Source organism: Danio rerio, chromosome 23, assembly GCF_052040795.2.
Source record: "Danio rerio strain M-AB ecotype USA chromosome 23, GRCz13ab, whole genome shotgun sequence".
Classification (NCBI taxonomy): domain Eukaryota; kingdom Metazoa; phylum Chordata; class Actinopteri; order Cypriniformes; family Danionidae; genus Danio; species Danio rerio.
This window is the reverse complement of record NC_141043.1, coordinates 10,500,989-10,522,831: the sequence shown is the minus strand read 5'-3', so window position 1 is coordinate 10,522,831 and position 21,843 is coordinate 10,500,989. Positions and strand designations below refer to the sequence as shown.

The 21,843-nt window shown below is 36.4% G+C and overlaps 1 protein-coding gene across 1 annotated transcript; it reads left to right on the top strand.

Annotated features, from left to right (window-relative positions):
- The first annotated feature begins 221 nt into the window (after positions 1-221).
- On the top strand, positions 222-4,837 carry krt8 (keratin 8). The gene is given in 9 exon segments (NM_200080.2): positions 222-691; positions 1,800-2,008; positions 2,523-2,583; positions 2,669-2,764; positions 2,863-3,027; positions 3,118-3,243; positions 3,346-3,566; positions 3,919-3,962; positions 4,063-4,837. Coding segments are annotated over 9 exon segments (1,563 nt in total). The 5' UTR covers positions 222-295; the 3' UTR covers positions 4,308-4,837.
- The last annotated feature ends 17,006 nt before the right edge of the window (positions 4,838-21,843 follow it).

The window sequence follows — 21,843 nt, the reverse complement described above, 5'->3', positions numbered from 1 at the left end:
TTTCTGGTCATATTGAATTACAAAAAAGATCCATGTACTGGTTAGACTAGGAATGCAGGACAATGTTGGATTGAATTTCAGCCACACCCACCTTCTACACCTAAACACCGACCAATCAGACCCCTCCTTTGGCTCCACCCACTCCGTGTCCAGCGCATAAAGAGCAAGACAGAGTCAGCCGTTCTCTCTATCTGCTCGAGTTTCTCCAGCACAGCAGACAAGGCTCATATCTGCTGCTCTCGCTCCCCCTTTGCTCCAGGTCATTCTCTACAAGACAGAAAACACACAAGGCAGGATGTCCACCTACAGCAAGAAAACCAGCTACACCGTCAAGTCTTCTTCCTCTGGATCTATCCCACGCAACTTCAGCAGTTTGTCTTATTCCGGCCCCAGCATGAGCCGGCAGAGCTACAGTGCACGCAGCTCCTATGGAGGTGTCAATCGTGGCATGGGAGCTGGAATGGGAGGTGGTAGTGGCTTCATCTCTAGCTCTTCAGCCTACGGTCTTGGCATGGGCATGGGTACCGGAATGGGTGCAGGAGTCGTGGCACCAATTCAAGCAGTCACCGTCAACAAGAGCCTCCTGGCACCTCTGAATCTGGAGATCGACCCCAACATCCAAATTGTCCGCACCCAGGAGAAAGAGCAAATCAAGACCCTCAACAACCGCTTCGCTTCCTTCATTGACAAGGTAGGTTTGACATTTCTTTTTTTGGAGTTTTTTGGAGCAGAAAAGTGGAAAAACTGACTGCGTTCTTGCTTAAAAAGTCTGTAAAAGTTAGTCTAGAGTGGAACAGAAACTATATATTGGGTTTAAACACTTGAGAAAGTAAGGGCGAGTAGAAAAGGGTGTGTGCATGGTCAGAGTGTGATGGCTTTTCATTTAAATGAGATGCCTTGAGGCGCTTCTGAAACCCTTCTGAAGAGTCCACACCCAAAAAAGGACGCCCTGCAGGACCTGAAACCTGTTTTATACATCTTATCATTACAAGCCATGAATTACATTTCCAGAATCCAAACAAAATGTACAATCAACTAAATGTCACATTCTTTTGTAGTTAATATTTAATTTGAAGAACCAGGGTCATGTGCTGGATAGTACTAGATAGATTACGTAACAGCAAGGCAACAAGAAGAGGAAATATTCTGTCACACATTTAGCTCTTAAGTATTTATGTCCTTCCTCTTAATTATAATAGTCTCCTTTGCCTTGCATTATTTGATTAACGCTCCATCTGTTTTGAATATGACAGATGATCAGTAAAGTCAGCTGGCTCAGTGACACTTTTACTGTAACCTAGTTGTGTGTTCAATGTTCACCTCGAGCTGTTAAAGTCTTATCATGGTATTATTTGCTCTCCGCCTGTCGTTTACACACTCCTTTAAAGGACTACAGGAGATCAGAGCTGGTATCTTCCTGCTATCACTTAAATATTAACTGAGTGGATCAAAACTTCTTTGATAGTCTCATTTCAGTCTATAAAAAGAGATATAGTTATCCATACTAATGTCCTACTGGAATATGCGTCACCATTTCCAGAAGGGGGGGGCATTACAAACTGAAAACACATGCATCCCTTGTTATTTAAGGAAAACAGTGCTTTCCTTTGTGAAGATCACTTAACCACACAAGCAATATGTTGGCATATGGTTGCACTTCTAGAACCCTGATTCTAAATTGCCTCTGCAGCATCGGTCTGGGGGTGGGGTTACTTTCTGAAGTTGCACTTACTTCCAAGTATGGTTTTCATTTGTGCCTGGATTGAGACAAAACCTTTATTCTCATTCTGCCAATGTAGGTACGTTTCCTGGAACAGCAGAATAAGATGCTGGAGACAAAATGGAGCCTGCTCCAGAACCAGACAGCCACACGCTCCAACATCGATGCCATGTTCGAGGCCTACATCGCCAACCTGCGCAGACAGCTCGACAGCCTCGGCAATGACAAAATGAAGCTGGAGGCTGACCTGCACAACATGCAAGGTCTCGTTGAGGACTTCAAAAACAAGTGCGTAAAAGTCTCATATTGGTTAAAACCTGGTCAAAGAAGGCTTTAGTGGTGTACTTCGTAGAATAAAAGAGGAAAGGCAAGGGAAAACTTGTTTTAAAGTCTGATGGGAATACACATAATTCATAATCCAACAGGGTTTTACGCAACTGATACACAACCATAGTCACTCCCTATACTTGCCCATTGTCCAGCCTTTTTCAGATTTGAATCATATCATAGGCATTTCACTGAATAACATAATATACCATTGAAAAACAACTTTGTGCTGCAATTAAATGGGCGTCAGCATGAGTCAGATAGATTTACACCAACTGAACAAACATCAACGCAGCACCTTTCATGGATCTCTAGACAAATCTGATAATGAGGCCCATGAGAGACAAAAAGTCGATCCAGAAATAGTTCAGCACTTTTTGTGACAAATGTGTAGCACTGCTGCCCTCTAGTGTACAAAACTCATTTAGTAGACCACTATAACATCTAACCTTTCTGTTTCTTCATCTCTCTTCAGATATGAGGATGAAATCAACAAGCGCACAGAATGTGAGAACGAGTTTGTGCTCATCAAGAAGGTTTGTATAACTGCCTCTTATACAAAGCAAACTGTGTTTATTAAACCCAAAATCCCTTGCTTAAATCTTAAATTGCTTTTTGTAGGATGTTGATGAGGCCTACATGAATAAGGTTGAGCTGGAGGCCAAACTGGAAAGTCTCACTGATGAGATCAACTTCCTCAGGCAGATCTTTGAGGAGGTAAATTATCACTGGAGAATCCCACCAAATATATGGTTCACTGATGAGAGACAAATCCCATTTTAATAACGTTGCTTTCTCTCGTTATGGATTTATAGGAGATCCGTGAGCTGCAGTCTCAGATCAAGGACACCTCAGTCGTGGTGGAGATGGACAACAGCAGGAATCTCGACATGGACGCCATCGTTGCTGAAGTCCGCGCTCAGTATGAAGACATCGCTAACCGAAGCCGGGCTGAGGCTGAGATGTGGTACAAGTCTAAGGTAAGCTACCTTTCAAGTCAATTCTTATTTTAGCTGTTCTCAACTATTACCATTGAAGTTCATAAGATGTACTCTTTTTTTGTTCTTCAGTATGAGGAGATGCAGACATCTGCAAACAAATACGGTGATGACCTTAGATCAACAAAGACAGAAATCGCTGACCTTAACCGCATGATCCAGAGACTGCAGTCGGAAATCGATGCAGTAAAAGGACAGGTACGCAACTACACAAACTGCAAGATGTCAAATATTCTTTTCAGTATTATGCAAGGAGTGAAACTGATCTTTATTTTTTATCGTTATTTTTCATTTCAATAGCGAGCCAACTTGGAGAACCAGATCGCAGAGGCAGAGGAACGTGGCGAGATGGCAGTAAGAGATGCCAAGGGCCGCATTAAGGACCTGGAGGATGCCCTCCAGAGAGCCAAGCAGGACATGGCACGCCAGATTAGAGAATATCAGGACCTGATGAATGTAAAATTAGCCCTAGACATCGAGATCGCCACCTACAGGAAGCTCCTGGAAGGAGAAGAGGACAGGTGGGTTCAACAAATGCACACCTGCTGTATAGAATCAATAATCCTCAAGTAGCTGTGGCTCACAGCTAATTTATAACAGCTAAGGGGAGTTGTTGTACATGACACAGAGTTCTATACATTTACTGTAAATCATGTCTTCAGGGCTTATTGCTTTTACACAATGGTAATTTCATTAAAATAAATTTAAAGCAAATGTAGTTTCCTTGGCTCAGTACCAGGCAACAGTCACAGGTTTATGTTTGTATTTTACCACAGCTTCAAACATAGCTCAACCAATCAGAATTATAATTGCTTCATAATTTGAGATTTCTGTACAAGATAGTCATTGCTTTTCCCACTCTTTTTTTAACAGACTGGCAACTGGAATCAAGGCCATCAATATCTCAAAACAGAGCAGTAAGTTTGACTCCTTTCAAGACTCTTCCTTCACATAATAATTCAATGCAATGAACTGTCCTCTACAGAATCTACATCTTACATCTTTCTGTCCCGATAGCGAGCTATGGTGGATATCCTATGGAAAGTGCCGGCAGCAGCTACAGCACCTACTCTAGCGGTTACTCCAGCGGTTTATCTGGAGGATATGGTGGCGGATACAGCGGCGGATACAGCGGTGGCTACAGCTCAGGCAGCGGCTACAGCGACACCGTCTCTCAGACCAAGAAGAGCGTCGTGATCAAGATGATCGAGACCAAGGATGGCAGAGTTGTGTCCGAGTCCTCTGAAGTAGTCCAAGATTGAGCAAGTCCTTCCCCCAGTTGTGTCCACTAAACGTCACGCCTCTTCATGACCTTCCCTCTCAACCATTATGGCTGCGGCCCAAAGCTCTAGACAGAAAAGCAGCCATAAAGCAGGTTGAAAGCCACTCACACTGACCAAAGAATTCCAGAGGGACCAAATAATCTCACCGCTCTTGTCGTGCCTTAATCCACATCACTAAAAACACACGTCTTCAGGCCACCGCACCGCACAACTGTCTTCATGTCTTACCTTGCACAACATGGCACAACACGTCTGTAGGCTGGACAATCCTCGATGTGCCACTAACTGCAGCTAGCCATTTAGCTGAAATGCTCAACATGCTAAGCAAATGAAGGGATATGATTGCATTTGTGCTAAATTGCTAGCATGTTAGTGGTAGATCCATGCGGTTGGCCTGTTTATTAGAGATCATTTCATTGTACTTTTGGCAAACGAGAAGTTGCCCATTGTGTATCCTGTTTTCTTAGGTGCTGTTTTTGCTACCGAAAATAAAAGTGTTTACCTAAAAATGTATCTTCATGTCTGTTGTGTTTTATTCAAGTGTTAGTTTTCTTTTCAAATAGGAACATATATTTTGAGTCTACTTTTTTCCATACTTTTCAAGAAATGTAATAAAAAGTATACTTGATTTGTTTTCTTATAGAGAATCGTAAATTAAAATTGGCACATTTTTCTATTTTTGACAGAGATATAGCTAACACTTTATTTTGATGGGCCTTTTGAGTATTAGTAGACCGTCTGCTCAATATCTGTGGATACTGCTCCTTCAACAGACATTTAACTGACTATAAGAAACTTTGCAAATACGTCAACTTACCCTATCACTAACCCTAACCTAACAGTGGACTTATAATCTAATGAGAATTAGTTGGCATTTAGATGCAATGTAACTTAAATTCATCAAATGGGCCATCAAAATAAAGCATGATCGAGAAATATTTTTAGTGGAGTAGTAGCATATTATTTTTTATTTCATTTTATTTTTCAAATATTTTTACACACTGTCTTACATGTTCAAGTTTCTATAATGAAAAGTGAACTTTGAGATGTGTGAAAATGAACCTGATCTTTGCTGGTGTATTTATTGCAAATACTTACAATAAGGTATTAATAATAATATTCATTTATTCATTCATTTTCTTGTCGGCTTAGTCCCTTTATTAATCCAGGGTCGCCACAGCAGAATGAACCGCCAACTTATCCAGCAAGTTTTTATGCAGATGATGCCCTTCAAGCTGCAACCCATCTCTGGGAAACATCCACACACATTCACACACACACACACACACACACACACACACACACACACACACACACACACACACACACACACACACACACACACACACACACACTCATACACTACGAACAATTTAGCCTACCTAATTCACCTGTACCACATGTCTTAAATATACATTTAATTTATAATTAAAACAATTAGCTTTCTTAATAATGCAATTAATTATTATGGGAGCATTAAGTAGACCCAAGTTTGCTGACATGCGGTATGCTGATATGTGTCTTGCAGATCTTCAACAGCAGTTAATGGATGTTTATAAATATCTTCTTTTTTTAAGGGCCATAACCCTGTAAAGATATACGTGTATTCTCAGCCGTTATGACATTGTTGGGGTATTTTTGGTAAACAGTAACAATATTTAAATACTGTAATCTGTATAATACAGTAAATCAACTCTAAAACGTCGTTTCCTCTACTCTGAATAGCATGAAACAGTGGTGTTGTTTGATAGGCTAGCCTTTACTGTACGCAGGTTAATACAGTAGTATTGGAGTTCACTGTCATCAAAGGCAAAAGTACTGGGCGTGGTGCAAAGATTTGGGAAGTACATTTGAACTGTCGCAAAAAAAGCTTAATTTTTACTATCTTCTGCGGCCATCTGGTGTTCAAAATGTCGAATAGCACATAACAAATTACAGTCCTGATGTACTAGGCTTAAAACCAAAAGTTAAACATGTTCACCAAAATAGTAGCCTATAACATGAAACAAATTGGTAGACTCCAGTATGTTAAAAAATGTGTTAAAAATAACACATATTTACTACATTACAGTATATAGCTACTACGTTTTTAAACATCCCACATGAAAAAGTAGCAGTATAGTAAATACCAGGGGCTAGACCCCATTTCCAGGGGCACTTGCCCTAATAGGCTAATCGCCAGTAAATGCTTTGAGATAGGTTACGATTTACTTTCTATGCAAGTGTATTTATTGAGAGAGGTAATCCCAGAGTACAGACGTTGTTCTATATGTGCAACCGAACCAACGCTGATGTAGTTAAAACAAAAAGCAAACTGAGCATGTGCGAAAGAAAACACCCGCGCGCCTCACGCACCGCTCCTTCTTGAGGTGATGCTGACGCGCTGCTGTGCTCCAGGTGAAAATACCGGTTGTGAACTGTCATGCACGCTGGGAAAAAAAAACGGCGATACAGTCTTTTATGCGAGGGGCGAGGGCCGTGTCGGCATGCAGTGAGTTCTGCAAGTTGACAAAACATACAAAATAATGTATATAGATCCAGAAATTTTAAAATAAGTGGACCTTGGTGAGTGGACCTTGTTTGGGCTTTAATGCCTACTCTTAAACTCTTATATATACCTACTCTTATAATAACTAGTTTCTTATATTTATGATTTCTAATGATTTAGTTATTGATTTAGCGAGTGACATTTTTGAGTACCCAGTCCCCATTTTTAAATAAATAAATCGCAAAAATGTGCAGAGAATCTGAAATTATTCACTTTTGCCACGAGGCCAATAGAAAAATGACTTTCTCATTCAACAAAAAATATATAAATATAAGGATTTTAAACTGATTCTGATATAAAATGTATTTTTCTTTATTAAGCTAGAAACAATAGCAACAAAAACACACAATGGAAATATGATAACATAAACTAGGTGTGTATTTGCTTTATTACAGGCTGTCGTAAACTGATTGGCAATTCAATTATTGGTAACTGCTGCAGTAACAGCGATCCATACAATGGCCAATAGTTAGCTTGAGTCGTTGTTTATTTAAAGTCGATTTATTATTTTAAAATTGTATTTAAATGCATAATTAGAAACATATCTTGGCTTGGTGAAATTAAGCTGCATTACTCACCCCTGTAGAAAACACTTTTTCTTTTTTTTTCTCCCATTCTCTCCTAGTAGCTGGCGTGCACAGATCAGTAATGATGACTGGTGAAGTATTTACACTTTTGATTAAATTAAGGAAAGTAAAAGTAGACTGAATTAAGCCCATTAATGAAAGAAAATAAGTTTAGATGATTAGTAACTGCAAATATGCAGAGGTCTAAATAAGCCCATACTCTAAATAAATAAATAAATAAATAAATAAATAAATAAATAAATAAATAAATAAATAAATAAATAACACATACTTTCACATTACTTTCCTTAAATAGTAACTAAGTAACACATCTAGCTACCTTTTTAAGTGACTTTAGATTGTAACGTATCACTTTTCCCTCAACAGGAAGAAGTTCCTTAGACAGGAAGTGGAAAGCAGTACTTTGGGAAACCCTGCTTCTGCTGAGCTTCTAGAGCACCTGCAGTCCAGATACTGAAGCTCACCTGCACTCGACTCAACTCTGATGCAGCACCAGGTGGGTCCTCATTCACTGTCACTCTGTGCTTTTGACAAATAAAAAGTTTTGGTTCCCTTTGGATTACGCCTGTTTCACACTCTACATGGCATTCATTGTGATTTGAAGTCAAAGTTTTTAGCCGTTTTTAGGGTGTTTAACAGAAAAAGGAATATTTCACAGTATTTCCTATAATATATTTTCTTCTGGGTAAAGTCTTGTTTATTTATTTATTTTGACTAGAATAAAAGCAGATTTTATATATATATATATATATATATATATATATATATATATATATATATATATATATATATATATATATATATATATATATATACAGTATATATATATATATATATATATATATATATATATATATATATATATATATATATATATACACAGTATATATATATACACAGTATATATATATATATATATATATATATATATATATATATATATATATATATATATATATATATATATATATATATATATAAACATTTAAGGTAAATATTTTTAGTTCTCTTAAGCAATATTTTCTGTCTACAGACCAAACCACTGTTTTACAATGACGTGCCTAATTACCCTAACTTGCCCAATTAACCTAGTTAAATCTTTAAATTGCACTTTATTTTCAAGTTATGTGTGTTGTGACTATCCTTAATTGAAACTTCAAGTTAGCCACATCTTGGGTCTGCTGAGGGGTTCCTTAGAAAAAAAATACATGGAACAATAAGTCTTCATTTGTGGCATTCATTGAGTTAGTTGAACAACAAAAAAAAAAAAAAAAAAAAAAAAACTGATATGAAATAAACAAAACCAAACGACTTTGGCCATCAAACTGCAACGGGTGCAAATCTCCAAAATAAAAGTAATCAAGATTAACAACACAAACCTTTAAATAAAATAAACAAATGTCTCCTACAAAACCGACCCCTAATTGTATTTGAACTATTTTAAAAACAATTTAATAAAGTTATCAATGGAGCCATGTCATATTTACAATGTGTTTAAATATAAATAATTAAATAACAATTTACCTAAAATAAATTAATACTTATCTGCAGTTGTTCTTAGAAGAGAAAAGTTGACATCAACCCTCTAATAGCAGACATAACTTGGTTATGGGTCTTTCTAGGATGTTAGTTTGGGTTCTTACTTTGACAACTCTTACCATATTTGTCAGGCATGACCTTTTCAATTCTTCCAAGTATCCAAGATCCACGTGGGGCAGTTGAATGTACTACCAATACAACATTACCAACTGCAAAGTTCCTTCTTGTCTTGTTCCATTTTTGTCTTTCTTGCAAAAATTCATGAATCCGTCGTTTCCAAAATATGTCTGCCAAATACTGGAATTGTCTCCAAGTGAGAGGCTTCCAATCTAGAGGATCATTAGACACTGTAGATATTGGGTTGACTGTTTAAAATAGCCTCTACTTCACATAATACAGTGTGCAGTCCTTCTTCAGTCAGAGTTTGCTGTTTTAGCACAGAAAGTATTTGTCTTGTAGACCTGATGAAGCGTTCCCATATACCCCTATGATGCGATGCTCCAGGGCGCTTGAAACATCCAATTCCATGATGACACAAGGTCTTTTGAATGTAACTTTGGTTGAGGGCTGCAATGGCTTCCCTTAGTTCCTTTTTTGCACCCACAATATTTGTGCGAGTGTCAGACCTTATGTGCTATACTTGGCCTCTTCTACAAATAAAATGTCTAATGGCTTGGATGCAAGAGTCAGAATCCAGTGAATGAGCAACTTCAATATGAACAGCTCTGCTAGTCATACAAGTAAATAATACTCCATAACGTTTCATTGTAGTCCTTCCTTTTTTAATTTTTAATTTAATTTTTTTAACTAATCTTTCTTGTGGCAAATCAGCCATCTTTTGTTGTTGTATGTTGGTTCTACTTCTTCTGCACATAATGCAACTAATTATATTTTATGTTCTGCAGAGTTGTTATTGATGATTCAAAACCTTTTACGAAGTTCTGAGAGCATAAGATTTCATCCTGCATGACCCTTCTTCCCATGTATGTGCCTGAGAATTAAGAGAGATATGAGTTTGTTTAGGATAAATAGCACGACGGTTTATCTTTTCTGGAAGAGCAGCTTTAGACAGACGTCCTAAGGAGACACTAAGACACTAAGACACTTAGACACTAAGGAGTCCATCTTTTGAACACTGGATCAAGCTTGTAAATTGGACTTGTCTTCTTGATTTCTCACGATGATTTTTTGGAAATTTCTTCAGCAAAATGTTTAGCTTGATTTACTGAATAATTAATCGCTCTGCCATCTCCAAGTCTGAAACACTTTTCATACATCCGGCGCAAGGGATGACACAATTGTTGTTTACTAGTTTCAGCTTGCCACAAGAGTCAATTAGAATTTTTGCACTACACTGTTTAAATAGCAAATGCATTTGCGCTCAATTGTGCGCCCATAGGCGTTCTGGTTTAAAAAAGGAGATGTGTTGAGTCACATTGCTGGCACGTTGCTATTTTGAGGAGCCATAATAGATTGTTCAATAAACCAGATCAAAGCCAGTCTATAGTCCAGTGCATTGTGAGCACGTTGATCACGCCTTTCTTAAACATTGCTTAATACATACAGGATGTACAGCAATACACAAATATCTTTACATATGAAAAACAAATAAAGGTTTAAAATATTACAAAAAGTGTTATTTACTAGCCTACATAAATATAAAAAACACACTTTCATGCCTTCTTCATCTCGGGAGGCTTTTTCAGTTTGTTTATAACAATTTACTTTTGTATAATGTTATTATTATTATTAACTGTATTATATATTATATGCATATTTATATTTGTTTTATTAAAACAACTGTCAAGTGTGAAGTGTCCACCTGTCAGGTTTTAGACCATATAGGGCACAGAATGTGTATTAGGATATAACTCTAAGTTTTTTGGGCACAATTCATTATTAATGTTATTTAATTAATTTGCTGGAAATTACAAAGAAATTTAGAAATAGTTTTGAAACAAATTTTTGCGCTTAACAAACTAAATTAATTATGTATAGGCTAATGGATGTCTGTGTGTACAAGTTTCCCTATCCACGAGAGTGAAAGTGAAAGTAAAGAATGAGGAGGCTCATCTTTCATTCTCGCGCTGTAGATGCTCTGTTTAACTGCTTTCTCATTAGTTAAGTGTTCAGTTTTTCCACTTACAAAGTCCGCCATGTAAAAAACAAATGCGATGTGGCGCAATGCAACTGACTCTTATAGGGAATGGGAGATGAGACTCTGATTGGTTTATTCTCAAAACACACCTATAACTCATTAAAAGAATGAGCTCAACCCAGTTGGACCAAGCGCCACGGCGCAAAGTGGATTTTTCCATCCTTAAAATAGCAAACGTGGATTCAGACACGCCCTTAATGCGTTTGCGCCCTGCACTTTGCACTTTGTGCCTGGATCATCAAAATAGAGCCCTTAGTCTTTGTTTACCCAGTAAGATCTTGTTCTGCTTGCCTTTTTGTTGCTCCTTTTCCATGCTTCGTGTAAATGGTTTGTAGTGACTGAATGATAAAATTGGATTCTTTCTTTTGAGAGCCGTGAGGCTACTGTGACTTAAAGCTTCATCCAACTTGAAAAATAAGACATCAATTTGTCTGTTGGGCTGATTTCATCTTGAACAATTACATTTGCAGTTATCCCTTTCTTTACTGATGGAGCATCTTCACACAAAGAGCGAGTTCCTGTAAGAAATCCTGAGGTACAATCCAATTCTGATTTTCAAAGTCTTCTATTCTCCACTAACTTTTTTGAATTCTGTCCTCTGGAAACATCATCTGTGAGGTTAGTTTGTGTGTCTGTATTTTCCACTGTGATCATTTTGTAGATTCTTTTATCAGATTCACTATGATTTCCACAAAGGTGTGGAATCTTGTATGCTCATTGGCTATGTATTTCAGAGCAGATTCACTGTCTGTCCAAAAAACGGAAGTACCCAAGCTCATTTGAAGTTTGGTCTTGATTAGCTTATCTACCTTAGTAGCTAGTACTGCTGCAGATAGCTCTAGTCTAGGAATTGTTACCTTTTTAAGAGGGGCTACTCTGGATTTTCCCATCAGGAAGGTAACATGCACCACATTCTGCTCATTGAAACGCCTCAAATAGCTCACAGTTCCATAGCCTTGCTCACTTGCATCAGCAAAGTGGTGAAGTTGCCCTTGGATATGATTGCCAAAGTTGTTGGGTTTCATACATCTGCTTGGAAATTAGTTATCCACTTCAGATCTTCCTTCCATCTATCCCACTTTCCATCCAAGCTCTTTGGAATCTCCTCATCCTAACCTACATCCAGGGCATACTCATACTATGTACAATAGCCTTGAACCGGGCCAAAGCACGATTGTCCCCCCTCTTAACTCCCCCTATGGCCTGCACTCACATTACATTCAGGCCTGAGCACGCTTACGTCATCGATGATGCGCTATTCAGTAGAGAAGCACTTTTGCTCATCACAGTGGAGATTTCTTTAGTTATATCGATTTAGTCGTTTGGGATGCAGTGACACACAGTCAAATATTTCGCCAGATCAGACAGATTAGCACTTTTGACGCTCATAAACAATCATAAAGTCCTCGTGCTGCAGGAATTAGGAGGTTTGCTGAAGGTGCAGCTGTCGTGCAGAGAAGGGTTTGCATCTTTAATAATCTACGACAGTTCATTGAACAGTAAGAATGATAATAAATCCATATGAAACAATCCCATAAAAGTCACGTCTCGTCTTCAGTTTAGAGCTCTCACGCGCTTTGCACTCACACTACAAGCCTATCGCGCCTGAGCCCAAGTAAACTATGCTCTGACACACCTCTTCCAACTGGGCCAGGGCCGGCCAAGTAAACCGTGCCTGAGCCTGATTCAGAGCACTCACACTTCTCAAACGATCCTGGAAATGGGCCCGAGCGCGGTTCGGATAGCATAGTGTGAGTTGTGTGATTTCTCTTTAATCTTTTGCAGCCTAAATGGTTTAAAATTATTTAAATAGTATACTTTAATCAAGATTGTAAGTGAGCCTGGCTTCCCAAAACATCTCTTTTTGAAGCTCACGGTCACATCTTATGCTGCTTTCACAGTTATGAAATGCATCGCAAAAAATTTGTTGTTATCTGATGTAGGCCCAGGGTGGGCCAAGTTTCTGATTGTGTGGTCCAGGCCCATCTTTCATACACTCTAGCCTGAGTTAGACTAATATGAGCACAAAAATATTTCTCTTATAACAGCGTTGTTGGTATTTGTTTTCTTCACAGGGGAAGAAAAACAGTTGTAAAATATGAACAATAACATATAAACAACACATACATTTTTAGAAAGGTTTTTATGTTTATTACCAATCAACAGGACCCAAAGTATACACACCATAGATAACGATTGAGGAAAAATGGAAAATGATGCATTTAAAAGGTAAATGCAGCAAGATTTCAAAATATCAACATGATATTTACACATCCCATCCCTGCACTTTATAAAATAATCCTTATAAATTTGTATTATAAACTTAGCAGTATTAATACATGAACTGATGTCTGATACAGGCCTATCAGCTGCTGCAACATCGCTTGTATATTGTTTATCATTTTTTGCTTCCGTGTTCATTTGGTTTATTCGATTCCTTCATTACATCTGGCAAAGAGTACTTCGCCTTCATTTAAATGTTTTAAAGGAGTTTTCAAATAAAAAGCCCACAGCAAATGCTGTATATAAATAATATAACATTTACAGCTCTATTTGTTATTTAAGATTCTGTTTCTAGATCATTAAAATTTTTATAACAGCAAATTCAGTAGAATAACTCGATAACATGCCGAAACTCAAAATGTCAGAGACGTCCTTTAAATTAAGTTCAAATAACCTTACAGGAGATCAATGTGGAGATCGGCTAACATTAGTTTTGTCTTCCTAATTGTTATTGTTTTAATATTAAACTTGCTCTATTTTAGTTGTAGTAAATAAGTGTTGTTACTGTGATTGCTGCTGTCTGGTTCTGAAGTGACCCATGGTGTACGTCATATTATAGATAGATGCCTATCGTGTGAGTGGCATCTATTCTTGAACTTTTTTTTTTTCATTTGAACTGATATCCACCTAACACTAGATGGCGCTATAGTAAAAGAATTAAATGACCAGAAGTCAGAATTTAAGCTATTCCTCTTAAATCCCGTGATCACCTTTTTTTGTTTGTTTTGTTTTTTAAAGGAAAAAACTTTGCCTTAACTTGCCTTATTACATCACCTATTTAAATGAAATAAGCCTACTTAATATCGCAAAGATTGTCAAAAATGATTGCAAAAAAAGCCATTTAAACAAATTATAAAAACAGATATTCATCAAATAATTTACAGATCAACAAAAATTACCCATTTGGCTAATTGTGAACTGCAAGTTCAAGCCTGACGATGATTGTGAGAGACTGATACTTTCTCAGGACAGATATTAAATGTTACCAAATTCTGGCCCTAGAAGGAGCTGTAACAAAAATTGTTAACATATTTGTTTAACAGTTTCTTAACTAATTAGATATTTAAACCACATTGTACAATATCCAAAATCTGCATAAAGAACATTTTACCCTTGTATATTAAAAATGAGAAATTCCTTGAAATTTCAAACTACAAGGGGTACAAAAATGCTGTAATGAAAAATATATATTATTGCAAGCAAAAATAGATACAAATATTACTCTGATAAATTAAAATAAAATATAAACATTTGCTCTTTCAGGGTAAAATAGCCTTGCAAAACATTTTATTTTTTCTAGGTATATACAGTATCTAGGTCTGTTTTTAGTTTAATATTTTTGTATTTCTATAGATGTGGGTAGTTTTAAATCTAGCATGAAATAAATATTAATTAAATATGAAAATGAGTATACTGTACATTCACAAATGACTCATTGTATAAACTTCTTATATAATATAATTTAAACCAACACAAATCTTAACTTAATTGTCCAATGTTCAATCCACTAAAATTTGTAAAAGTCAACTTAATCGAATTGTGTTGAGGCAGCATTAAGGAATTATGTGGAACCCAGCATGTTTTACTGTTTAAAAAGCCACAAATGTTGGCAATGGTGAAATATTAGATGACATTTCACATGTTGTATTTTTTTTTTTATAATCACCCCTAGCTTATATTCACTGCTGCACTCAAAGTTTGAAGCATATCTGTCATGAAACAGCGGCGTCTATGCATTTGCATAATCGATGATATCTGATGCTTCATTTTAGCATAGTAGCACACTGAGAAATGACAGAAATGAGGAAATGACACTAAATGCACCTACTTGAAATTGTCCATGTTTATAAACTGTGCAAGGGTCATACATGAAAATGAAAGATGAAAGACTGAAAAATGGGCAGTGATATTAAGTATGTAAAGCAAGCTTGAGAGTTTCCCATGCGTGCTGGTTGATGTGAGCTGGCAGGGCTGCAGGCGTCACGCTGTAGGAATGAGCACTGTTTGTTTCAGGTGATTGACGTTTGGCCTGTGGCAGTGCTTGTGCTTGATCAAGCTGCAGTGCCATAGGAGAATTCAGTTCTGCTGATTGAGGATCAGTTAGAGGTCAACACTTCTGATAGGGCTTATCAGGAGCCCCGAGTTAAGTGCATTTCTAAAAGATGCATTTATTTCATGTTATTTTAAATGTTTAATTTACCTTTTTTTTCTTAATTTTTCCAATTAATCTAAAATGTAATAAAAAGATAAATTAATACACCTAGTTAATTTAAAAGTATATGACCTGAATAATAATATTATTAATAATTAATAATAACTTCAAAGATTTTAAATTCTATAAAAAAAAATCTTTATGTAATAATCTGCTAGTTTTTACCCTCTCTAACAGTTATTACAAAAAATCTATGCAATTCATATGAAGCTGCATTTTCTTTATTTTTTTCAAAATTTAACACTGTACCGCAGGGGTCACCAATCTCATTCCTGGAGGTCCGGTGCCCTGCAGGGTTTAGCTCTAACTTGCCAAAAACACACCTGCCTAGGTGGTTTCAGCATACCTAGAAAGACCTTGATTAGCTTGATCAGGTGTGTTTGATTGGGGTTAAAGCTAAAATCTGCAGGACACAATACCTCCAGGAACAAGTTTGGTGATCTCCCTTTTTTATACTTCCCATATATTCTCATTAAATTAATAAACAAATTTTGCTTCAAAGTTTTGTTATTATTGTCGCAAATCCCAAAAAATATATCTTTAAAAGATAACTGAGTTTTTAATTTAGTAACTTTAAATATAAGATATTCAACATCAAACCAAAATATTAGGGTATATGTGCATTCAAAAAATAGATGTTTTATCGATTCCTCCTCTAATTCACAATTAGAAAGTGCACGTAGATTCCATGTCTTTAAAAATAAAATTTAACAACTTTCACTGGATAAATTTAATGTATTAATTTATAGTGACTTCTTTAACTTTATTAGTGAGACAGTATTTACTAGGTACGTTCCAAACTTTTTTTTACTTAATTTGCTCAAATGAGGAATTCCAAAAAGTTTTGCTTTTAGGCAACAATGTGGTTCTGCATAACTTTTTAATGTGACAATTATTAAATCTATTGTCTATAATTTTCGCACAATTGATACTTAACTGATTAGTATGTAAAAGATTTGATTCAGAGGATAAATTACTAAAAAATGATATATATATATATTCATTCATTCATTTTCTTGTCGGCTTAGTCCCTTTATTATTCTGGGGTCGCCACAGCAGAATGAACTGCCAACTTATCCAGCAAGTTTTTACACAGCGGATGCCCTTCCAGCCACAACGCATCTCTGGGAAACATCCACACACACATTCACACACACTCATACACTACGGACAATTTAGCCTACCCAATTCACCTGTACCACATGTCTTTGGACTGTGGGGGAAACCGGAGTACCCGGAGGAAACCCAAGCGAATGCAGGGAGAACATGCAAACTCCACACAGAAACGCCAACTGAGCCGAGGATCGAACCAGCGAACCAGCGACCTTCTTGCTGTGAGGCAAACGTGCTACCCACTGCGCCACTGCGTCGCCATATATATATGTATATAAAACAATGAAAAAGAGAATAATATATATATATATATATATATATATATATATATATATATATATATATATATATATATATATATATATATATATATATATATATTATTCTCTTTTTCATTGTTTTAAAAATGTTATTTTGGTAAAAATAGTATTTTAAAAATAGTTGTCTTGACATTTATTTAATAAAATTTTTTTTTTCAGTTACATTTAAAAAAAATAAAATATATCAGTTGTCTTGACCTTTAATACAAGCTATTTAATGCAATAATTCAATATTTTAATAATGTTTAATTTATTTAAGACAAAACCTGTAAGTGAATGTTTTCATTCATTCATTCATTTTCTTTTCAGCTTAGTCCCTTTATTAATCTGGGGTCGCCACAGCGGAATGAACCACCAACTTATACAGCACCTGTTTTACGCAGCTGATGCCCTTTCAGCCGCAACCCATCTCTGAAAAAGGGAATGTTTTTGACTATTAAAAAATCTAATAAATAAAGTTGTACAAGAATAAAATATATTAGTAGTTTTGGCATTTATTATGAAATATTTTTAAATCATCCTTTATGGATTTAATGATGTTTTGTGAAAAAGAAATTAGCTAGCTTACTAAATATAACACGTTCGTCCATCTCCTTAAATATAAATAAATATTTAAAAGTAAAAAAAAATGACTTCAATAATCAACTAGCTGACTAGCCAGCTATATTGACCTTTCCTAATTCCTGTGATTATTTTTTTTTTTTTTGTGGTTATCTGTCGCACATTGTGCATGCAGTTAGGTTTTAACGATATTGGAAAAAATTTATTTTGCTATATAAAAACAATTTCACCAGATGACTCAACATCTCTATTCGAAAAGAATTTATACTGTTAGATTGATTAGGTTGATTCTGCAGTGAGCGTGCATCTTCATAAAATAAAACAATTTATAAAATTTTTGGGGTCCTCTGACACATTTTCACTCTTGTCTGTGCTATTTGCAGTCTTTTTCTGTATTTGCATGTGTTGTGAGTATTTCCATGCATGTGTTTAGTAAGATATTGATGAATTAATGTTTATTATTTGCATCTCCATAACATCTATTGATCTAGAAACTTTTTGGTGTCCCCCGCTGTTGTCTGTGCTTTTTGCAGTGCATTTCTGTAGTTCTATAAATATATATATATATATATATATATATATATATATATATATATATATATATATATATATATATATATATATATATATATATATATATATATATATATGTAATTAATAAAAAGAAACAATGTTATGTTTTATTGTTTCCTGATTCCAACAATATTCATGTACAGGAACTGAATGATGAAAATAAAAACAATTCAATAAAATTTAACGTAATTAAGGTCACGAATGGTACAACTTCTTATACTGAATACTTTTCATATCATTACACAAGGCATCAGGGTCATCAAGGTCACCGGTTCAAGCCTAGGCTGGGTGAGTTGGCACAGTGTAGAGTGTGCACATTCTCCCTGTGTTGGTGTGGGTTTACTCTGGATGCTTCGGCTTCCCCCTCAAGTCCAAAAACATGTGGCATACTGTAGGTGAATTGGGTAAACTAAATTGGTTGTAGTGAAAGAGTGTGTATAGATGTTTCCCAGTGATAGGTTGCAGCTGGAAGGGCATCCGCTGCATAAAACATATGCTGGATAAGTTGGCGGTTTATTCCTCTGTAGCGACCCCAGATCTACATGCATGTTTTCAGCTTCAGTCATATCTCAACCCACTGAATACAAGAATTCACCGAGGACGTGTTCACATACATGTGTCGATGCAGTGTTATGTAAAAGCACTAATGGCTGAAGGGTCAATAACATAGCTTTGACAGATGTGCAGCCTGTCAGTGTAAGAGACAAGAAAATATATATTTATTAAGGCAAGTACGAAGCTTATACCCTGCAGTACAGAACAGGTTTAGGCAAAACCTCACAGCATACAGTACACACAAATATACTATGTTACGTGACCGACCCTGACCATATACCTCAGGGTCTTATATAAGAGGACGATTCAGAAATCTGTGCCTGTGCCTGTCTCGCTGCAGGGCGACGAGCACACTAAATAGTGACTGAGAAACTAATACAGCATCAGCCTCTGCCATAAATCCTCAGGCTCTTTAAACTCTTGAAACTACACACCTTTTATTCCTAAAAATGCTTCAGTCCTGCCAAACGCTTGACTGATCTATTGTCACCGCACCGCTGGCAGCAGCATCAGATTGACAGACGTTAGTAGTAAGTCAAGACGTGCTATAATTGCTGAATGTGCACTGGTTGTTTGTACATCATTTTTTTCAGCAATTAAAATAATGGTTGATGTAAGTTGTCAGTGTAAGTTGGGTTAGAGTGGGATTTGTATGCTATGGATGTTTTGTTCTGTGCAATAAATAGTACAATAGACTGTATATGAAGAATTTATTTTACTTGTTGAATGAATATGTAAATTGTTTAAGCTGGAGCTGCACGATTCTGGCAAAAATGTGAATTTGTTATTGACAACATTATTAGACCATTTATTTTTACTGGTAAAATTAGAATTTTGCCATTATCAGATTCCTTCTTGCATTATATTCAACACTATATATAGGGTAGGGTTGTTATACTGACACATTAAACATTTATTTTCATGCACAACACTATGTGCTCGCTATAAAAGAAAAAAACTATCAAATGCTTGTCATAATCTTAACTCTAAAATGCGATACGGTCATTTAAATGATGTGCGCAAAGATTTCACTTTCACTTCCGAGTGCGGCTCATGGCTGCCGTCACTGTGAGAAAAAACACATACATGCAAATCAACCCTCCCACACGGCCCTCAAACGGTCACTCTGTGCAACAAACTGAACGTTATTTACAACTTCATTACCTGTTATTCACAGCCTATGCAGGTTGTGTTCACTATAGTAGGCGTCATTGGACGTGCACGCGCGCATTCTCGGTAGTAAACAAACAGCTGGCGGTCAGCTCACGTGTGATCTTGCGGCTGCCAATACATCCTTACATGAAGACAGACATTATATTTTTGTGTGTAGTATACCTTATAAATATAGTATGTGACACTTTTAACACCATTTGAAGGTGTCCATGTTGCTGTGAAGACTTGTGAGACTTCCTTGTTTCTCTTCTGAACTTGAAAATATAAGTGGTTGGATCATAGAAAAGCTGAATTAAGAGCGTGTGTAGGGTCGAATCGAGATAAGGATCTTTTCGTGCAGCCCTAGTTTAAGCATTGTGTTTGGGAATTGAGAGTTTTAAACCCAAAATAACCAGTCTGTCATATGAAGAAGGGCCGGAGTTAGAGATTCGATTAAAAAAATGACTGAAGATAGTTTGCAGTTTCATCAGCAGAGGCCAGCTTCAACACTCGCATAGAGTTCGTAGAGGGCTCTGCTTACAATCTCAAAACAACAACAATTATACTCTCACATAACGTCAATAACTGCATCATACTAATACAACCCATGCTCATTCTAAAACGTACCTCTATGTACATTTCTGGAGAGTGCCAAATTTGTCCCAGGAGGTACGTCATTTTTGCAGTTTTTGTTTCTGCAAATCCACCAGAGGCCGCTGTTTACATCTTTTCAGATCTCAAATTTCTCTTCTGAGTGCCATTTGTGCCTTCTTTTCTCACGTAATTCCACCAGAGGCTGCTGTTGACTGAATGACTGACTGACCGATCGATTGACCCACCCTCCTCCTTCTCCTCCTAAACCAAACCAATAGTGTTTTCAAAACCACTGGTTGACCATCGCCCACCCACTTGCCTTAACCCCAACAAAAGTTTTAAAAAGGCAATCCAGAAAAAGAAAAGCCCTCGTGGGAGCCTGATTTTTACCACATTTTCTGATTTTACCGCATTCTTACACTGTTATTTACTTTCTTACTTTATTTTTTGTTTTTTGTATTAACCGCTTTCTGGAACCATTCTTCGCTGGACTCGAACCCCGTCATCGTGGTGAACTCCTCTTTGCATCTCAAGTCTGCCGAAATGCAAGCTAACTAGACAAACTAGTAACAGCAGGAAAGCCATCCACACAGAGGTAATCGGTCAGCTAAGAAGCGCAAAAAGGAACAACATCATACCGCCCCGTAGCGTACATTTTGAAGATGACATGCAGCTATACGTACTTCTGGCTTCTGGTATATAGGTCTACATTTTAGAACAATTCTATGTTGTACATTGACACTAGGTGCTTTAAACTGATTGGTTAAATACAGATAGACTTAGAAAATGTCTATATGCATGTGTGTGTGTACAATTCTGAAGAGGGATGACACTTAGGTCATAATATAATCTAGGCCCTTAAACATTCAACTTTATTAACAATCATAAGACATGACAAATGATATGTTACTTCATCCTGGAGCAGACATGCATCAGAAAACCCATGCCTTTAGTCGAAAACAATGAAAGTGTAGTATTTTTTTAAACTTTTTTATGTTCTGAGATTTTTTTACTGCATTTGCCATGATTTATAGAGGATAAACAAAAATTATCACTCACTGCAACAATAGTTTATGTGCCATAAATCTTGTCAGGCATATTTAGTCATTTGATGACATATAAAAGATTCTACCTAAAGGTCACAGCATAGCCCGAAGTACTCATTAAATGCCAGTTTATGCTTTGTCACTATTCTTTAGAGCTCTAGATTTTACCAATTTGTCAGAAATTCAAGCATTTCAAATATAAAAAAAAAATTGTGATTTATATAAATAGTTTTTATGTATAAACTTTTTTTTCTGAATAAGCACAGGTGAAAAC